The sequence below is a fragment of the Phocoena phocoena genome, chromosome 10 (genome assembly GCF_963924675.1).
Source record: "Phocoena phocoena chromosome 10, mPhoPho1.1, whole genome shotgun sequence".
Lineage (NCBI taxonomy): Eukaryota > Metazoa > Chordata > Mammalia > Artiodactyla > Phocoenidae > Phocoena > Phocoena phocoena.
In genome coordinates this window covers 67,714,849-67,732,142 of record NC_089228.1, presented here as the reverse complement: position 1 = coordinate 67,732,142, position 17,294 = coordinate 67,714,849, and the positions used below count along the sequence as shown (strand labels likewise).

General features: G+C 49.7%; 1 protein-coding gene across 1 annotated transcript in view; it reads right to left on the bottom strand.

Moving 5' to 3' along the window:
* Positions 1 to 9,982: 9,982 nt before the first annotated feature.
* Positions 9,983 to 17,294, bottom strand: part of FGD2 (FYVE, RhoGEF and PH domain containing 2) — a 28,186-nt gene continuing 20,874 nt past the window's right edge. The window contains exons 13-16 of the mRNA XM_065885256.1: positions 15,246 to 15,377; positions 12,247 to 12,393; positions 10,918 to 11,064; positions 9,983 to 10,570 (exon numbers count right to left, since the gene is read on the bottom strand). Of these exons, the coding sequence (XP_065741328.1) occupies positions 10,355 to 10,570; positions 10,918 to 11,064; positions 12,247 to 12,393; positions 15,246 to 15,377 (642 nt within the window). The 3' untranslated portion in view covers positions 9,983 to 10,354. The remainder of the gene's footprint in view (positions 10,571 to 10,917; positions 11,065 to 12,246; positions 12,394 to 15,245; positions 15,378 to 17,294) is intronic.

Below are 17,294 nucleotides of genomic sequence, written 5' to 3'. Positions count from 1 at the left end.
TTTGATTCAGATTACCTGCCAGTCTTCCCGCTCTTGGGTGGCCCCTACTCTGCTTCCTGGAACTCACAGCCCCACCCCCTCAACTGCCCTCTGGCAGGGCCTGGTCTGCCCTCCCCCTGGAAAGTTCATACAACACCAGTGGATTCTTCTTGACCAATTTCTCAGGAAAACTTCCTAATACATCTGAAAGTACGATATATGTCTTTCCCCTTTTATTCACCCCAACCTAATAAGCTCCAGTAATTCAGACCTTTGAGAAATTCTACAATTTATGCTCCAAATTTTAGTCCCCCCCGGCTTTTTTCTTGGTCTGTCATACATGTCCTTTAGAACTCATGAGTTACTGAGAATATAAACCAATGACACTGTTATTTGATAAGAGCTATAAAGGGAAAAGATAATACCAATAAGATGGGTGGGCCGAAAAGTTAACATGAATCCCATTTTCCTAATTGAATCGTATTTTTTGATGTAGTAGCTTGCTGCCTAAGGACCCTCAGAAGGCCATAAGGCAGAGCACAGAATTATTTAGTCATAAAATTTTAGATTTTTTTAGAAACCAAATTTTTTGTAAGGAGAAGTCTTTTGGTAAAGATATTAATTTGCTAATTATTAAAATAATTCTAGTGTTTGAAGATGTATTGTTAAGTAAAAAACAACAACCACAGAAAACAAGGTGTACAACAATTGCACAGTCAAGTACCTTTAGGGTGAAAATGGGAGAATCTATACAACATAACAAGACATAAAACATAATATGATATAATATGTGTGTGTGTCTATGTATCTCCTTTCTTTGGAAATATCTATAAGAAACCAGTAATATTGAGACTTCCCTGGCAGTCCAGTGGTTAAAGCTCCACGCTTCCACTGCAGGGGGTACGTGTTCGATCCCTGGTTGGGGAACTAAGATCCCACATGCCGCTAGACTAAAAAAAAAAAAAAAAAAAAGGAAACCAGTAATATTGACTCTTAGGAGAAAAAAATCGGTGTCTGACAGCAGGGTGGGAGGAAGATTTGTCAGTTTATCCTTTGTTCCTTTTGAATTTTCGTACCAAAATAAATCAAAATTGTGGGAACAGGTATCACCTGGGAGGGGCATGAGGGAGTTCTCCAGGGTGCTGGAAATGTTCTGGGCCTTGGTCTGAGTGATGGTTACGTGGGTGAATACATGTGAAAAGTTATCATTCCATATACTTAAAATCTATGCACTTTATTATAAGTTATACTTCCAAGAAAGTGGTGACTTTCAATGAAAAAATTAAATATATTAAAATAATTTTTTATTTTGTTGGTTTTTGTTGTTTTTTGGGGGGAGGGGGGGCGCCGTATGGCATGTGTGATCTTAGTTCCCCAACCAGGAATCAAACCTGTGCCCCCTACAGTAGAAACATGGAGTCTTAACCACTGGACCGCCAGGGAAGTCCCCAAAATAATTTTTCAAGAAGAAAAATAAAGTCAGACTAGGCGGGCTGCCAAAAAATAAAGTCAGACCTTGCCTTGCTCCACAAAAGTAGATGTGTTTCTGAAAAGTTTACTTAAAGTTTACTTAAGCCAGTTTCTATAAAGCGAAGCATAATTTTCAGTTGGCTTCCATGATAATGTCTAAGAAGTGGTTGTGGACTTCATCCAGTGCTGGTCTTGATCTGAGCATTGGAACCCTGCTGGGGTGAATCCTCCTGCCCTCTGAGTCTGGGCTTGATGATAGTGAGAGAGGGGAAAGGTGATGAGTCTCCCTGAAAGGCCTGAGAAAGGGGAGCACAGCAGAGAACAGAGGAAAAAAGTTACTTAGGGAGCGCCTCTGTGTCTGGGCCCTGCACACACTGGCATAACCAAGGCAGACAAAGAACCCTTCTGAAAGGCAAGAGAGAAAATAAAAATTGGAAAACAGAACCATATACATTAATCCACTCCTATGCTCAGCATTTTAACATTTTCAAAGCCCTTTTACACCCATTAGTTCACTTGACCCCAAAACAATCCCATGAATAGACAGGGCACGTGTTGTTCATCCCATTTTATGAATGAGGAAGGAAGCTGAGGCACAGAGAGCAAAGTCACATGGAGGTAACAGAGTCAGAACTCAAACCCGTGTTTTAAAATTCTAAGTCCGATGTGATTATTGCCGCTTCCCAGAAAGGTCACAGAGCATCCGGGGTCAGTTCTGGCTTCCCCACTTACCAGAAGTGTGATTTGCGGTGAGTTGCTGAATCTCTCTCTGCCTCCCTATTCGCATCTGTACAATGGAGCTGGTTTGTAGATTAAATGCACCGATACACTGAAAGCACACAGTAAGTGTTCATTAAAAGTTAGCTCTTGAGGGCTTCCCTGGTGGCGCAGTGGTTGAGAGTCCGCCTGCCAATGCAGGGGACGTGGGTTCGTGCCCCAGTCCGGGAGGATCCCACATGCCGCGGAGCGGCTGGGCCCGTGAGCCATGGCCACTGAGCCTGTGCGTCCGGAGCCTGTGCTCCGCAATGGGAGAGGCCACAACAGTGAGAGGCCCGTGTACCACAAAAAAAAAAAAAAAAAAAAAAAGTTAGCTCTTGGGACTTCCCTGGCAGTCCAGTGGTTAAGACTCTGCGCTTCCAATGCAGGGGCCACAGGTTTGATCCCCGGTCAGGGAACTAATATCCCACATGCTGTGGTGCGCTGCCAGAAAAAAAAAAATTATCTCTTGTTTTTATTCGCAGAGGTAAAGAGAGACACAGTTAAAATGCCAAAGATGAGAAATGAGAGAATCATGGAGAGAAGAGGGTAAGGAGAAGAAATCAGAGGCAGAAATGGCTCCAGCATATCAGTGGCTCAGGGAGTTGGAACAAGAAGGATGTGACCAGGTAGAGGCCAGGGTCAGGCCAGAAGCACCAGTAGGAAGGTGCCCTCACCTCCACCTTGGCCTTTGACTTGCAGAAGCTCACTGTGTATAGGCCGAAGGCCAGCTAGCAACTGGCCCAGAATAGAGCCTGAGGCCAGGCAGAGGAGAGAAGAGATGGAAAAGGCACCTGGGTCACCTTGAGGGTTGCAAGCTCAAGACGTGGACAGGTGAGCAAGGTGGCTTCACTCAGTTACCTCAGGATGCCAGACTTCGTGGACAGTGTCGTGCTGGCAAAAAGTAACAATCAGACCTCTGTTGGAGGATGAGGGATAAGAGGGGGGCTGATTTGCCAATTTCCATGGCAGGAACTCTCCCACCATGGCCAATTTCAGGAAGAAGCAGGGCCCTGGGGTCCAGTCATGGGGCAGAGACAGGCAGCCAGAAGGAAAAGGCAAAGGTATGAGGCCACAGCCATTGTTAGGAGACCCTTGTCCTGGTCCCTGAGAGAGTCCACAGAAGTGCCGTATGACCTTGCACACATCATTCGCACCTCTCTGACTTCCAGTCACCTCAGTGGAAGAGAAATAATGCCTGCCATGTTGGTGGCCTGACAGCGCTAGTGTGAATCCAGGCCAGAAGGTGTTTTTCGAGCACTTACTATGTGCTAAGTTCTGGGATACAGAGATGAATAAACGAGCTCTGAGAGGCAGCCAGGGGCCAGATCACAGAAAGCCTGGTGGATTGTAGGAGGGAGGCATCAGATGGACTTCTTACCGTGATGCCTCAGGAGGGTTGGGACCAGGACCCTGGATGGGAGTTTCAGATGGAAAAGAACCCCTGTGTCTGCTGTTTGGAGTACGACCACCAGGGGGTGAGTGTATGAGTGCAGGAGCCGGAGAGCAGCTCTTGCAATCAGTCACCTGAGAGAGGGCATGGTGGTCTGAACCAGAGAGGTGGCTGTGTGAGAGGTGTGGGGTGCGAGGAGGCTCCATCTGGAATATATCCTGAAGGCAGAAGCAACTAGACTTGCTGCTGGAACAAATTATCCCAGGAATGTTGCTACATAAAGAGCGTAGCTAATAACAACTCCCAGCTGTTGAGCCCCTCCTGTGGGCCAGGAGCTTTCCCTGCATTATCTCCTTTGGTTTTCACACCAAGCATGCAAGGGGGCATTGCTCAATCTATTTACAATAAATAAATGGAGGCTCAGAGACACTGAGTGATGTGCCCAACGTCCCACAGCAAGCCCACCACAGAGTTGGGATTTGAGCCTTTTAGACTGTCATGGGTGCCCTCCCCATGATACCAGCTGCCCCTAGGATTTTGGAAGGATTAGGATACTGTCTGGCACGTAATAGGGACTTAAATGATTATGTTTGCAAAATATTTACTATTACAGGCCCTTATTTCATTACATTCATAAACTCCCGCCAGCTTTATTGAGGTATAATTGACAAATAAAAATTGTATAGATTAAAGATGTACAACATGATATTTTTGATACATTCATAAGCTTAAAAAGTTGTAAGCACTACACACCCACCAGAATGGCTAAAATTTAAAACAAACAGGGACTTCCCTGTTGGTCCAGTGGCTGAGACTCCATGCTCCCAATGCAGGGGGCCCGGGTTTGATCCCTGGACAGGGAACTAGATCCTACACGCCACAACTAAGAGTCCACATGCCTCAACTAAAGATCCCGCATGCCGCAACTAAGACCTGGGGCAGCCAAATAAATAAATAAATGTTTTAACAAACAAACAAAAACCTTGCCTGTGCCAAATGCTGGCAAAGATGTGCACAATGGGAAACTCTGATCGCTGATGATGGGAATGCAAAATGGTACAGTCACCCTGGAAGACAGCTTGGCGGTTTCTGAGAGAGGTAATCATACACTTACCATATGACCCAGTGATCCAATTTTAGGTATTTACCTTAGAGAAATGAAAATGCATGACCACGAAAAAAACCTGAACATGAATGTTTATAGTTCATAGCAGCACTATTCATAATTGCCCCAAACCACAAATAACCCGAAGGTCCTTCAGCTGGTAAAGGGTAAACAAACCACGGTATACCCACTTAAGGGATACTACTCAGCAACGGAAAGGAACAAAGTACTGGTCCATGAACAACGTGGACGAGTCTCAGATACATGAGGCTGAGTAAAAGGAGCCAGACCCAAAAGTCTCCGTACTGTATGATTCCAAATATATGACATTCTGGAAGAGACAAAACGATAGGTCAGAGAACAGAGCAGTGGGTGCCAGGGACCAGAGGGTGAGGGGAGAGGATGACTACAAAGGGGCAGCACAGGGAAACTTCTTGGGGTGATAGAGCTGTTCTATGTCTTGATTGTGGTAGTGGTTGCGTGACTGTACCTTTGGCCAAAACTCATAGAACTATTTTATAAATGGTGGATTCTACTGTATGTAAATTACACGTCAATAAATCCTAACTCATTTAGTGCCATAGTAAGGCCACTTCCCCCATTCCCCACTCAGACTAACCATTGCTAGGGAACCCCTGGGGACCTGAGCCAGGGTTCCCAAGCTCAAGAACTGGTCCTGCCCTTTCTGAAGGGACTGTTCATCAGAACCACTGGTGAGCTTTAAAATGCTGATGTTACAGCCCAGCCAAATGAGGGGTTCTGATTTAATGGCCTTGGGGTGCAGCCTGAGCATTGGGAGTCTTTCAAAAGCTTCCCAGGTGATTTAAATGACCTAGACACAGAGCTCCCTAAGAGCGGGGCCTATGATTTACTCCACTTTGTATTCCCAGATACTCCATAAATATGTGCATTGCAGTGCATAAAGGCAGACAGTACAGAGTGAAACGGTGAACGCCTGTAATAATCACGTGTGGCCACCACTGCTCTGAGTGCTGGACCCCCTCCCCCGCAGTCCCCAGGAAGGTAGGACCATGGTTAACCCCCTTTGCCAGGTGAGGAAACCCCAGCCCAGAGTAATGAAGTCTCACCCAAGACAATATAGCCAGTAAGTGGCAGAGCTGTGTGGAGGCCTGGACCCACTAACCACTGGGGATACTGCCCCCCAGAGCTGGCTACGGGCGGACTTTGGAATAAGACGGGCCAGGGTTTGAATCTGGGTTCATTACCTACAGCCTGGTTGACCATGGACAAGTTATTTAGCCTTGACTGGTTTTACCTTCCTCATCTGTATGTAAAATGTGGACAGTCGAACCAATGCCAAAAGGCTGTTACTGAATGAATGAGATGATGTGTGCCCAGTGCTGACTGCATAGTAAATACTCAATAATACTAGCAATACTCAATAATACTAATACTCAAAAATACTCAATAATACTAGCAATAATGAATGTAGGAAGAAATGAGTGAATGAATGAGTGAATGCCATTCCTGGAGCCCCAGGACCAGGAGGGAAGGCAGGGAGGGGCAAGGTCTTCCGCTGACTCGGGGTCCACGAGGCCCTCCAGAGATGCCCCCACCCTGGCATCTGCCAGCCTTCCCTCCCCCCACCTCCAGCTCCCCTTCCAGGGTCAGGGCACGTGGGCACCAGAGCCACCAGACTGCTAGGGGAGCCTCCAGCCTTTTAGATGTAAGGAGCTTCAGGAGTGAAAATTTGAACCCCTTAGAGTCTTCCCTTCCTGATGTAGACCATGAGCCTGGGACAAATAGGGTCATTGTGTGAGCAAAGCCAGGGTGAGATGCAGCCAGGGAAGGTCAGAGACTCTCCCAGGTCACACGGGCCTCTTTGAACTCCCAGGAGAGAAGCCTTGAGGATGGCACCCTCTTGGTGTCCATGGCTTTCTGGTGGGACCTTGAGTTCTGCCAGGTCCAGGCTCTGCTCTACCTTCTGGTCACTGCACGTTTCCACATCGTCACACTCATTCATGGAATAAGCACTCCATTCCAGCCAGTGCTTCCAGGTTGCATTTCCCAGCGGCCGCTGGGGTACCCAGCCTCTCAACTCTGGCACTGATGCCTAGTGATCCCACGTGGTGGCAGCTCAGGATCCCGGGAAGGAGGGCAGGGTGGGTGAGTTTTCCTTTGGTCCTTTTTTTTTTTTTTTTTTGCGGTACGTGGGCCTCTAACTGTTGTGGCCTCTCGCTGCGGAACACAGGCTCCGGACACGCAGGCTCAGCGGCCATGGCTCACGGGCCCAGCCGCCTCACAGCATGTGGGATCCTCCCGGACTGGGGCACGAACCCGCATCCCCTGCATCGGCAGGCGGACTCCCAACCACTGCGCCACCAGGGAAGCCCCTGGTCCTTCTTTTATTGTTCCCTTAACACAGGAAAGGCACTTTTGTTCTTGTGATTATAGAATAATACCTCATATTGAAAAAAAATTCAAATACCACAAGCATGTAGAGAAGAAAGTAAAACAGCCACTTGTAAAATGCGTCGTGTACCCCTTTAGTTGGTGCAGATGTAAAGTATCTTCATCTACAGCCCAGTGGGTTGGAATGCTACCTCTTCTACCCCATGTTATGTGACCACAAGCAAGTTTTACTCAACCATCATTGCTTTGGTTTCCTCATCTGTAAAATGAGGATTTGGTATAGTGTCTACTTCTAATGTTATTATGAATTAAGTGCAATAATCTCCACCAAGGCCTTAATTCAGTGCTTGACACAGAGTGAGTGTTTTAAAATGTTAGCTCCTTCTGTAGTTATCGCCCACTTAACACCTCACGGGCGTCTTCCTAGGTGAGTTCATTAAGATTGAAGCCTTCTCATTGAACAGCGGCACGGTTCTCCATGCAGTTTGCCACAAGTTCCCTCTCCATGGGCGTGAGTTTATTTGCTGAGCCTCCTTTGGATGGATATTTACGTAGTTTCCAGTTTGGGGGACTATTGTAAATAATGTGCGTGAGTCTTGTCACACTGATTTGTGTCCTTGGGGTAAATTCTCAGAATTGTAACTGCAGGTCAAAGGGTTAGAATGTTGGGGTGTGTGCAGCTAGAATGTCAGGGTGCTAACGCCTAGAATTTGGGCATGCGCACAGTTCAAATGTTGGGGTACACGGGGCTCGGTCCTTGGACCCCTTCCTTCTGTTTCACACACATGCTTTAAACCCCGTCTCTGGATGACAGCTCTCATGTTTACAGCCCCAGCCTAGACCTGGTGCCTGAACTCAGATACCTGACTACTGGCCGAGGCCGTGAGTGGGCACCTCAGCTATAACTCGTCCATGTGAGAGCTCCTGGTGTGTCACTATCCCCCAAATTGCCCCTTCCATGATCTCCTCATCTCAGTTAGTGGCAGCTGCACCCCACCACCTTGTTCTCAGGTCAGAGGCCTTAGAGTCACCTTTGGCTCCCTCTTTATCTCCCACCACATTCATTGTATAGGGGAGTCTCCTCCACTCTACCTTCAAAATATACCCAGAATCCTAGCCCTTCTCACCACCTTCACTGCTCCAACCCTGATATAAGCCTCCTTCTCTCTCACTTGATGGTAGTGGCAGCCTCTCAACTGCTTCTACCTTCATTCCTTTCAGTCCGTTTCAACAAGCGGCAGGAGGGAGTCTGTTAAAACAAATCAGATTCCCCCCAAGACTCCCCATCTCATTCAGCCCTGCCTCTACTGACCCCCCACCCTTAGTTTAGTGATGATTTGATGCCTTCTTCTCTGATCTCCTTCCTACACACTCCACTTCAGCCACACTGACCTCCTCACTGTTCTTTGCATGTACCAGGCAGGCTCCCACCTCAGGACCTTTGCACTTGCTGTTCCCTCCACCTGGAATGCTCTTCTCCCAGATATGTGTTTCCCTCCCTTTCTTCTTTCCTTGATGTTGTTTTTCAAACATGTGTGTTTTTCACACACACATCCTATTCCCCCTCTGCTCCCTTTCTTGCTTTTTTTTCTTCCACTAGAGTGATGAACCATCCTGGTTTGCCTGGAACTGAGGGGTTTCTTGAGACTTAAGACTTTTACTTTTAAAACTAGGAAAGTCTGGATGGTTTGTCACTCTATTTGAGCACTCATCACATCTGATATGTTCTACCTTTTATGTATTTATTTTGTTGAATAAGAATATAAACTCCATGAAGGCAGAAATGTTGTCTGTCTCCTTCACTGCTGTACCCCCAGTATAGGTGCTGCATTTGGCTCAAAGAAGATGCTCAACAAATATTTGTTGAATTAAGGAATGAACTTATGGCCAGGTCAGCCTGGTCCCCAGAGAGATCATAACAATTAGGTTTTCTTGGGCTTTAAAAAATACCCTACAGGGCTTCCCTGGTGGCGCAGTGGTTGAGAGTCCGCCTGCCGATGCAGGGGACGTGGGTTCGTGTCCCGGTCCGGGAAGATCCCACATGCTGCGGAGCGGCTGGGTCCGTGAGCCATGGCCGTTGAGCCTGTGTGTCCGGAGCCTGTGCTCCACAACGAGAGAGGCCACAACAGTGACAGGCCCGCGTACCGCAAAAAAAAAAAAGAAAAAAAAATACCCTACGGAAGGGAGGTGGCCTCAGGTTGGGGGGTGGGGGTAGGCAAACTGCTGGGCCTAGAAGGGGACAAAGATCTATGACTGGTCTGTCTCACCTTCATCAGGGGCAGAGCAGCCCAGCAGCAGCTGGGCCTGATGGAAGTGGCTTCGGGTGTCAGGGCCCCGGCTGGGGTCCCTGGATGCGGCCTGCTGGTCATTGCCACCCCCTGGTGGTCTCTTATGAAAAAGCAGCCTCACCCACCAGCCAGAGATGCTCCTGCCCTCTCCTCCTGCTCCTACCTTTCCCCTCCTGTCTTTCCCCATTTCCTTCCCTCTTTCCTCTCCTTTTCTGCTCAGCCAGGTGCTCTGCTACCTGATGGACAGAGCCTTCACCTTAGTGCACTAGGTTAAAACCTGGCTCTGGCATCCACCAGCTGTGTGACCTTGAGCCAATGACTACACCTCTCTAAGACTCAGTGTCCTCATCTGGAAAATGGGGATTTTAAGTCCTGAAGGTAAAAGAAGATAATCCATGTAAAACACTTAGAACAGTGCCTGCCTCAGTAGATGTCTGATATTTGTTATTATTAGTAACCTCATGCCTAGCACTTGGTAGTTGGCTCGCTTTGTTCTTCATCTGGATAACCTGGGCTGCGCATCAGACTCCTATGCGTACTCCTGAAACATACCCACGCCTCCCCATCCCAGACCAGTCAAATCAGAAATCTTTGGTGATGGATCCAGGCCTTGTATTGTTTGAAGTTTTAGTTTATTTTTATATTTATTTGTTGGTATCTTTTAAAGCTTCCCAGGTGATACATACGTGCAGCCAGCCTGTGAACCACATTGGTGACCAACAGTCCTGGGTTACCTGGGACTTTCTTAGTTTTAGAAAGTTCCATGTTCTAGGAATCCCCTCAGCCCTGGGCAAACTGGGATGCTTCGTCATCCCCTCCCCAAAGGAATGAACCCATGTTTTCTGAATCTCAAATCAGGACACACGCTCTGAACACAGACAACTGGAAATCAATTCTTTGAAAGCTCAGCTTGGGGTGGTGGGTCAGCTGAAGTGTCAGCCCGTGCATGGCAGGAGCAGGGCTCTGATGGGGAGAGGGCCCCGCTGTAGCTTAGTCAGACAGGTCCCTGCCGTTGGGTCCCCCGGGGCTCAAGCCGCTGGCTGCCCGCTCCATGGCCTTCACCCAGCGATCCTTCCGCTCCTCGGTTTCGGCCTTGAAGGTATAGAGCTGGCCTGACTGTTGCAGCTGGAAGACCCGGGGGTCCGCCTGGGGCCCAGCGGTCACTTGGTAGCCCAGCAGGGGGATGGAGGTGTGGGCCCGCATGTCCTGGGAGGGGAGGGCAGAGCTGTGGGCTGCTGTCCTCCCATTCGGCGCCACTGCCTCAGACGGCTGTTTGGAAGGTACCAGGCACACACCTGCCTCTTGCCCCCCAAAAACCCATGAAGTGGGGTGGGGTGGCAGGAGGGCATTGAGGAAGAGGACTGGTCACCCCCTGAGGGCAAAGCAGTCATGACCTGGAGTCTGGGCCCAGCTCTGAATGCCAGTAACCCTGTGACTTGAGGGAACCAGGTCCTCATTGAGCCTCATCTGACTTATGGGGCCAACAGTACTCACCCCCACTGCCACCCCTGACACACACACATACTGTGAGGAGGGGCGGGGCGTGGCATTACCTGGGGGGCAGCGTAGACATAGAGCACGAGGGGGTCATCCCGGGGGATCACGCACCAGCCCCGGGACCCGCTCTTGCCCCACTTGTCCCCGAGGAGCTGTAGGAAGCTGCACATTAGGCTCTGCTCGGACCCCGCTGCAGCTCCTTTCTGAAACCAGAGAGAGGGACTGTCAGGGAACAGAGCACCCACTACCTGACAGATGTCGCTCATTAGAAATCACTCTTTCTAAACCTTTCGGCAACCGTTCAAGGAGGTGTTATTTGTCCCTGAGGCTCAGAGAGGTCCCATCAGGGACTTGCAGTCATAGAGCTGGCCAGTGGCAGAGCTGCAGTCAAACCTCAGCCAGCCTGACCTCTGCGCAGGTGCTCGGAGGGCTTATCCCCTGAGAGCTGCCCCAGGGAACAGAATTGGAGCCTGAAAAGGGGCAGACCATTCTCTCTCTCCAGGAGCAAAAGCTGTGTGGTATGGTCTAGTGATTGGGGAGGGCATGGGCAGGGCTGGGGCCTAAAAGAATGAGGGAGGATTGGAGAGTGGGCAGATGTCAGTGGAAAGGAACCAACTTGAACCTGGGAGCTGAGTTCAGTTGGAATAGGCTGGGGTCTTCTCCCACCTCCCAAGGACAGTGGGATGTCAACCTGGCTTTAATGAGGGAGTGGCAGAGGGGCGGGGGTAACCAGTGTCTAGGCTGGGTGCCAGTGCCCCAGAGGTGCTGACCAGCAGTGGGAGCAGCCTGAGAGTGCCTGCGGCTGGGGGTGGGGAGTGGCTCAGCCCCAAGGACAGCAGAGAACATCTGTGGTAGAGATCAGAGAGCTGGTTCCTAACTCTCTGTGTGACCTTGGTCACTTCTCTGGGCCTGGGTCTCCAACCAGCTGGTCCCTGAAGTCCCTTCCAATTACAATGGAGTCTCCAGGCTGCCTCTTCCCTGCAGTGGGACTCTGACCTGCAGCCTCAGTATCCCCATCTGTAAAATGGAATCAGCCGCACCAGCTCTTTTCACCTCCTGGGACTGCTAGGCCAGGGCATGGGGATATGAACAGGAGTGGTCCAGAGGGGCCGTGCGATTATCGGATGAGGATGCAGAGGAAAGGTGGAGAGCCTGGGCCACAGCCTGGAGCCAAAAGTTGCTTCTATTTGGTGACAGGCGCAGCTCTGTTTTATTTGGCCACGGCCGGGCCGGGGTAGGGGGGTGTTCCGTCGGGGGGCCTGTCTGTGGGCAGAGAGAGGACAGGGAGTGTGACCACGGCAGGCTTGTTCCTCAGCACCGAGGACAGTGCCAGCACTTGGTGAGGCCGTGCACACATTTGCCTAGTAGAGGAAACCGGCCCTCACCTCCAGGATGCCACGCCTCTTGTCCTCCTTGTCCTCGGGGAGCACATTTCCGGTGAGGAACGTGTAGCAGTCTAAACAGACACGGCTGGGCCTGTTGTCATCGTATTTGAGCTCAGCCCGGTAGTCGGAGCACCTGGCACACACCACCTGGGGGAGGACAGGCAGGAGGGGCTTGGGGGCTGAGGTGAGGCATGGAGGTCCCCGTTAGTGCCTTGGCTCAGGAGGTGGGGACGTGAGAGCAACCCGAGACCAGAGGAAGAAAAAGAAAGCTTCAGGAGAGGGATGGAGGCAGAGCTGGGCATCCCCTGCGCTGGCAGAGGCCCAGCCACCTGGAGGCTGCAGTGCAGGGGGAGAGGGCCCACAGCTGGGGGCTTGAGGCCTGGCCCCCACTGCAGGAGCTCAACCTCTCTCCCTTCACGTTCCCTGTTGTGAGGGCAGCTACTGATCCCGGGGCCTTGACCTGTGCACACCCCTTGCATCTGATCACTTCTCTGAGCACTCTCTCTGCCCTCTGTCATCTCACACGACTCCCAGCAACCCCACCAGGTGACCAGCCCTGGGACTTTTACTCTCACCTGCAACGAGGGGACAGTGACTTGATGAAGGCCACAGAGCTCTCTGGCAGCAACTGGCCCTCCTCAAACAGAAGGTGTCTTTACGGTTCTACAGTTTAGCATTAAGAGTCATGCAGATTTTGCAGTCCAGCCAATCCCAGAGTCAAACGTGTTCTGATACAAAAATGATGGGCTGGCTGTTTTTGCCAGGAAGACCCGCCATGTGGAGTCTGTGGAGTGGCGCCCGGCCCCCAGCCCACCAGGGAGACGTCCCCAAGAAGGCCATCACAGATCAGGCTGGGGAGATCGGGTGAAAGAGGCATGAGAAAACCTGGGGAGAAACACAGGCACTGCAGGATGTGACTTCCAGGAAGACTGGAGTGTCACAGTGAGTCCAGGATGTGGGATTGGAAATGGGGGCAAGAGATAGAGACTTGGACGAAGGGTTATTCATCAGGTAGCCGGTCTGTGTGCCCAGCACAGCATGTGGCCTGGGAGGGAGCCACAGGGGAAGGCCTGGGCTTGCCCCACCATCACCAGGATTCCTGTCTGGCAGGCGGGGAAGCAGAAACTGGGCACCCAACCACGAAAGGATGACTCACAGAGTACAAACGTTCGCACGGGCAGGAGAAGCCCCAGAATCGGGTGCCTCACACAGCCCCACACACAGGGCTTCAGCTTCCTTGAGAATATTTTATTTTGTTTTTTATTGAGATTTAAAATTTTTAAATACAATTAGCACGTATTTATTTTCTCCTCTCCTCTACCAACTTTTTATTTTGAAAAATTTCAAACCTGAAGACAAGTTGAAAAAATACAGTGATACCCTCACCACCAAATTCACGGATTGTGAACATTTTTGCCACTTTTGATTTCTCCCTCTCTCCCTTTCTCTCTTTCTCTTTCTCTCTCTATATACATACACACACACACACACACACACACACATATATATATTTTTTCTGAACCATTTGAGTTTAAATTACAGTCATCATGTCACATCACCCTTAAATATGTAGCTGGTGTCTCCTAAGAACAAGGGCATTCTCCTCCCTATCTACGATGTCATGATCACACACAGGAAATTTAACATTGATACGATATTGTTACCTATATATGCTTCATAATCAAATTTCCCCCAATGGTCCCAGTAATGACTTCTGTTTCTGGTTCTGTTTTTCCCATCCAGGATTCAATATCAAGGATCATACATTTCATTTAGTTCTCAGAAAATTTTATTTCTTTTTTGTACCTGGAAGGCAGGTACATGAGTGTTGTTATATTGTTCTTTGTGCCTCCTTGTATTTCTTAACTATTTAAAATAATTTTTTAGAAACTAGTTACAAAGTTACAAGCGTGAGTAGACTCAACTCTTGTTTATTGATGTGACTCACCGAAAATGGAAGCTAATCCCCAGATCCTTTCTATTTGGCTCTGATATGAAACTCACTTACACGAACATAGGTGTGTCCCAGTCTTAGAAATTTACTTTGTGTCCTGATTGCAGTTTAACACATTTGGGGACGCCTCGCTGACTGGCCCCAACCTGCCCAGCTGGTCTCCTCCTGTCCCCCGAGGTCATTAAAGACGGAGGTCATTAAAGGGCTTCTCTGTTTGCAGAGTAAATGGAGAGGGTTGTAATGTCAACAGAGAACAGCTCAAGTACAGCAAGTGCTTAAAAAGCAAAGCAAGATCTGCCTCTGATAACTGGGCCTGAGCTGACAAGAGGGAGGAGTGGTTCCTTCCTCAATCAGCTGGTGGCTGTTCCTCTGAGTGAGGCTGCCCAAGTGATTAAGGAGGGGGAAGGAAAGGGGGACAAGGAGAGGGAAGGGGGTGAACCTTCTTTTGTTGAGTCCTCACTACCACCCTGGAGGTAGGTGTTACTAATCCCCATTGTACAGGTGAGGAAGCTGAGGCTTGAACCTGGCGGGCAGAGTTAGCAGCAGAACCAAGCAGGTGCTGGAGTGCTGAGGGTTTGCCAAGAAGAGGAGGGGACAGTTAGCTGAGGTTGGTCAAGAAAAGAGGACGGTGAGGGGTGGGTGAGTAACAGGTGTGGGGCTGATGAGGTGGTGGATGAAAGGCCCGACAGAGGCTGAAGGATTTGGGTGCCCCCACCCAGGAACTGGAGACCATTTCCTGGTGCTGGGTCCTGAGGGTCTTGGGAAATGGTGGTGAGGAAGCAGATGAATGAATAGGGTCAGCTTTGGGGAGTGTCTTGAACAGGTCGCTTAACCTGTCTGAGCCTTGCGTCCTACCTGCAGAATGGGGCAAACAGCCGACCTGCTTCACACGTGGGCACCATGAGGCCCCCAAAACAGGTAACTCACACACCTGGCACAGTTGGCGCCCAGCACTTCTGGCTGTACTGGTTGAAGCGGGCAGGGTTGGCAGGGATGGGAGGACAGGGCCTGAGCTGGGAAGGCAGAGGCCGAGGTGGGTACTCACGTAGCCGCAGGCCCGGCAGTGGTGGCGGCGGCGCATCAGGGCGTTGAAGGGCTCCTGGCAGCGCATACACATGGTCACCATCTTGTCACGGACCCACTGCGGCGCCCGGAGGCCCAGCTCCTCAGACTGCAGCTGTGGGGTGGCAGGGTGGGTACTTCAGGACCCCCTGTACCCACCTGCTTGTGGCAGAGATTATGTGTGCTATGTTTCCCAGTGGCTTCCATGTGAAGCGGACTGGACGAATAAAGACCACGTAAAGGGGAGGTCAGTTACTATGAGCCCTATTTTACAGGTGAGGAAACTGAGCCCCAGAGAGGTCAAGGGACTCAGCAAAGACGCCCAGCAGGCCAGAGTTCAGAGCTCAGATCTGAAATCAAGTCACAGACGCTCTCCATAACTACCACCCCACCTGCCTTCCACCTTCCCTTGGTCTCACATTTTTCAGGCACTTTCAAAACCCAGACCTAGGCATGCGCTCACTCTCTCTCGCGAGAACAACGGAATCACGACTAACTGCTGAACAATCATCCACAGAAGACAATAGAACTCGCCAAAAAAGACACCCTGCATCCAAAGACAAAGGAGAAGCCGCAGTGAGACAGTAGGAGGGGCGCAATCACAATAAAATCAAATCCCATAACTGCTGGGTGGGTGACTCACAAACTGGAGAACACTTATACCACAGAAGTCGAATGACTGGAGTGAAGGTTCTGAGCCACACATCAGTCTTCCCAACCTGGGGGTCTGGCAACAAGAGGAGGAATTCCTAGAGAATCAGACTTTGAAGGCTAGCGGGACTTGATTGCAGGACTTCGACAGGCCGGGGGGAAACAGAGACTCCACTCTTGGAGGGCACACACCAAGTAGTGTGAGCATCGGGACCAAGGGGAAGGAGCAGTGAACCCATAGGAGACTGAACCAGACCTACCTGCTAGTGTTGGAGGGTCTCCTGCAGAGGTGGGGGGTGGCTATAGCTCACCGTGAGGACAAGGACACTGGCAGCAGAAGTTCTGGGAGGAACTCCTTGGCATGAGCCCTCCCAGGGTCTGCCATTAGCCCCACCAAAGAGCTGGGTAGGCTCCAGTATTGGGTCGCCTCAGGCCAAACAACCAACAGGGAGGGAACCCAGCCCCACCCATCAGTAGACAAGTGAATTAAAGTTTTACTGAGCTCTGCCCACCAGAGCAATACCTAGCTCTACCCACCACCAGTCCCTCCCATCAGGAAGCTTGCACAAGCCTCTTAGCCTCATCCACCAGAGGGCAGACAGCAGAAGCAAGAAGAACTACAATCCTGCAGCCTGTGGAACGAAAACCACATTCACAGAAAGATAGACAAAATGAAAAGGCAGAGCACTATGTACCAGATGAAGGAACAAGATAAAACCCAAGAAAAACAACTAAATGAAGTGCAGATAGGCAACCTTCCAGAAAAAGAATTCAGAATAATGATAGTGAAGATGATCCAGGACCTCAGAAAAAGAATGGAGGCAAAGATCGAGAAGGTGCAAGAAATGTTTAACAAAGACCTAGAAGAATTAACAAACACCTAGAAGAATTAAAGAACAAACAAACAGAGATGAACAATACAATAACTGAAATGAAAAATACACTAGAAGGAATCAATAGCAGAATAACTGAGGCAGAAGAACGGATGAGTGACCTGGAAGACAGAATGGTGGAATTCACTGCTGCAGAACAAAATAAAGAGAAAAGAATGAAAAGAAATGAAGACAGCCTAAGAGACCTCTGGGACAACATTAAACTCAACAACATTTGCATTATAGGGGTCCCAGAAGGAGAAGAGAGAGAGAAAGGTCCTGAGAAAATATTTGAAGAGATTATAGTCGAAAACTTCCCTAACATGGGAAAGGAAATAGCCACCCAAGTCCAGGAAGCACAGAGAGTCCCAGGCAGGAAAAACACAAGCAGAAACACGCCAAGATACATAGTAATCAAAATGACAAAAATTAAAGACAAAGAAAAATTACTGAAAGCAACAAGGGAAAAATGACAACATACAAGGGAACTCCCATAATGTTAATAGCTG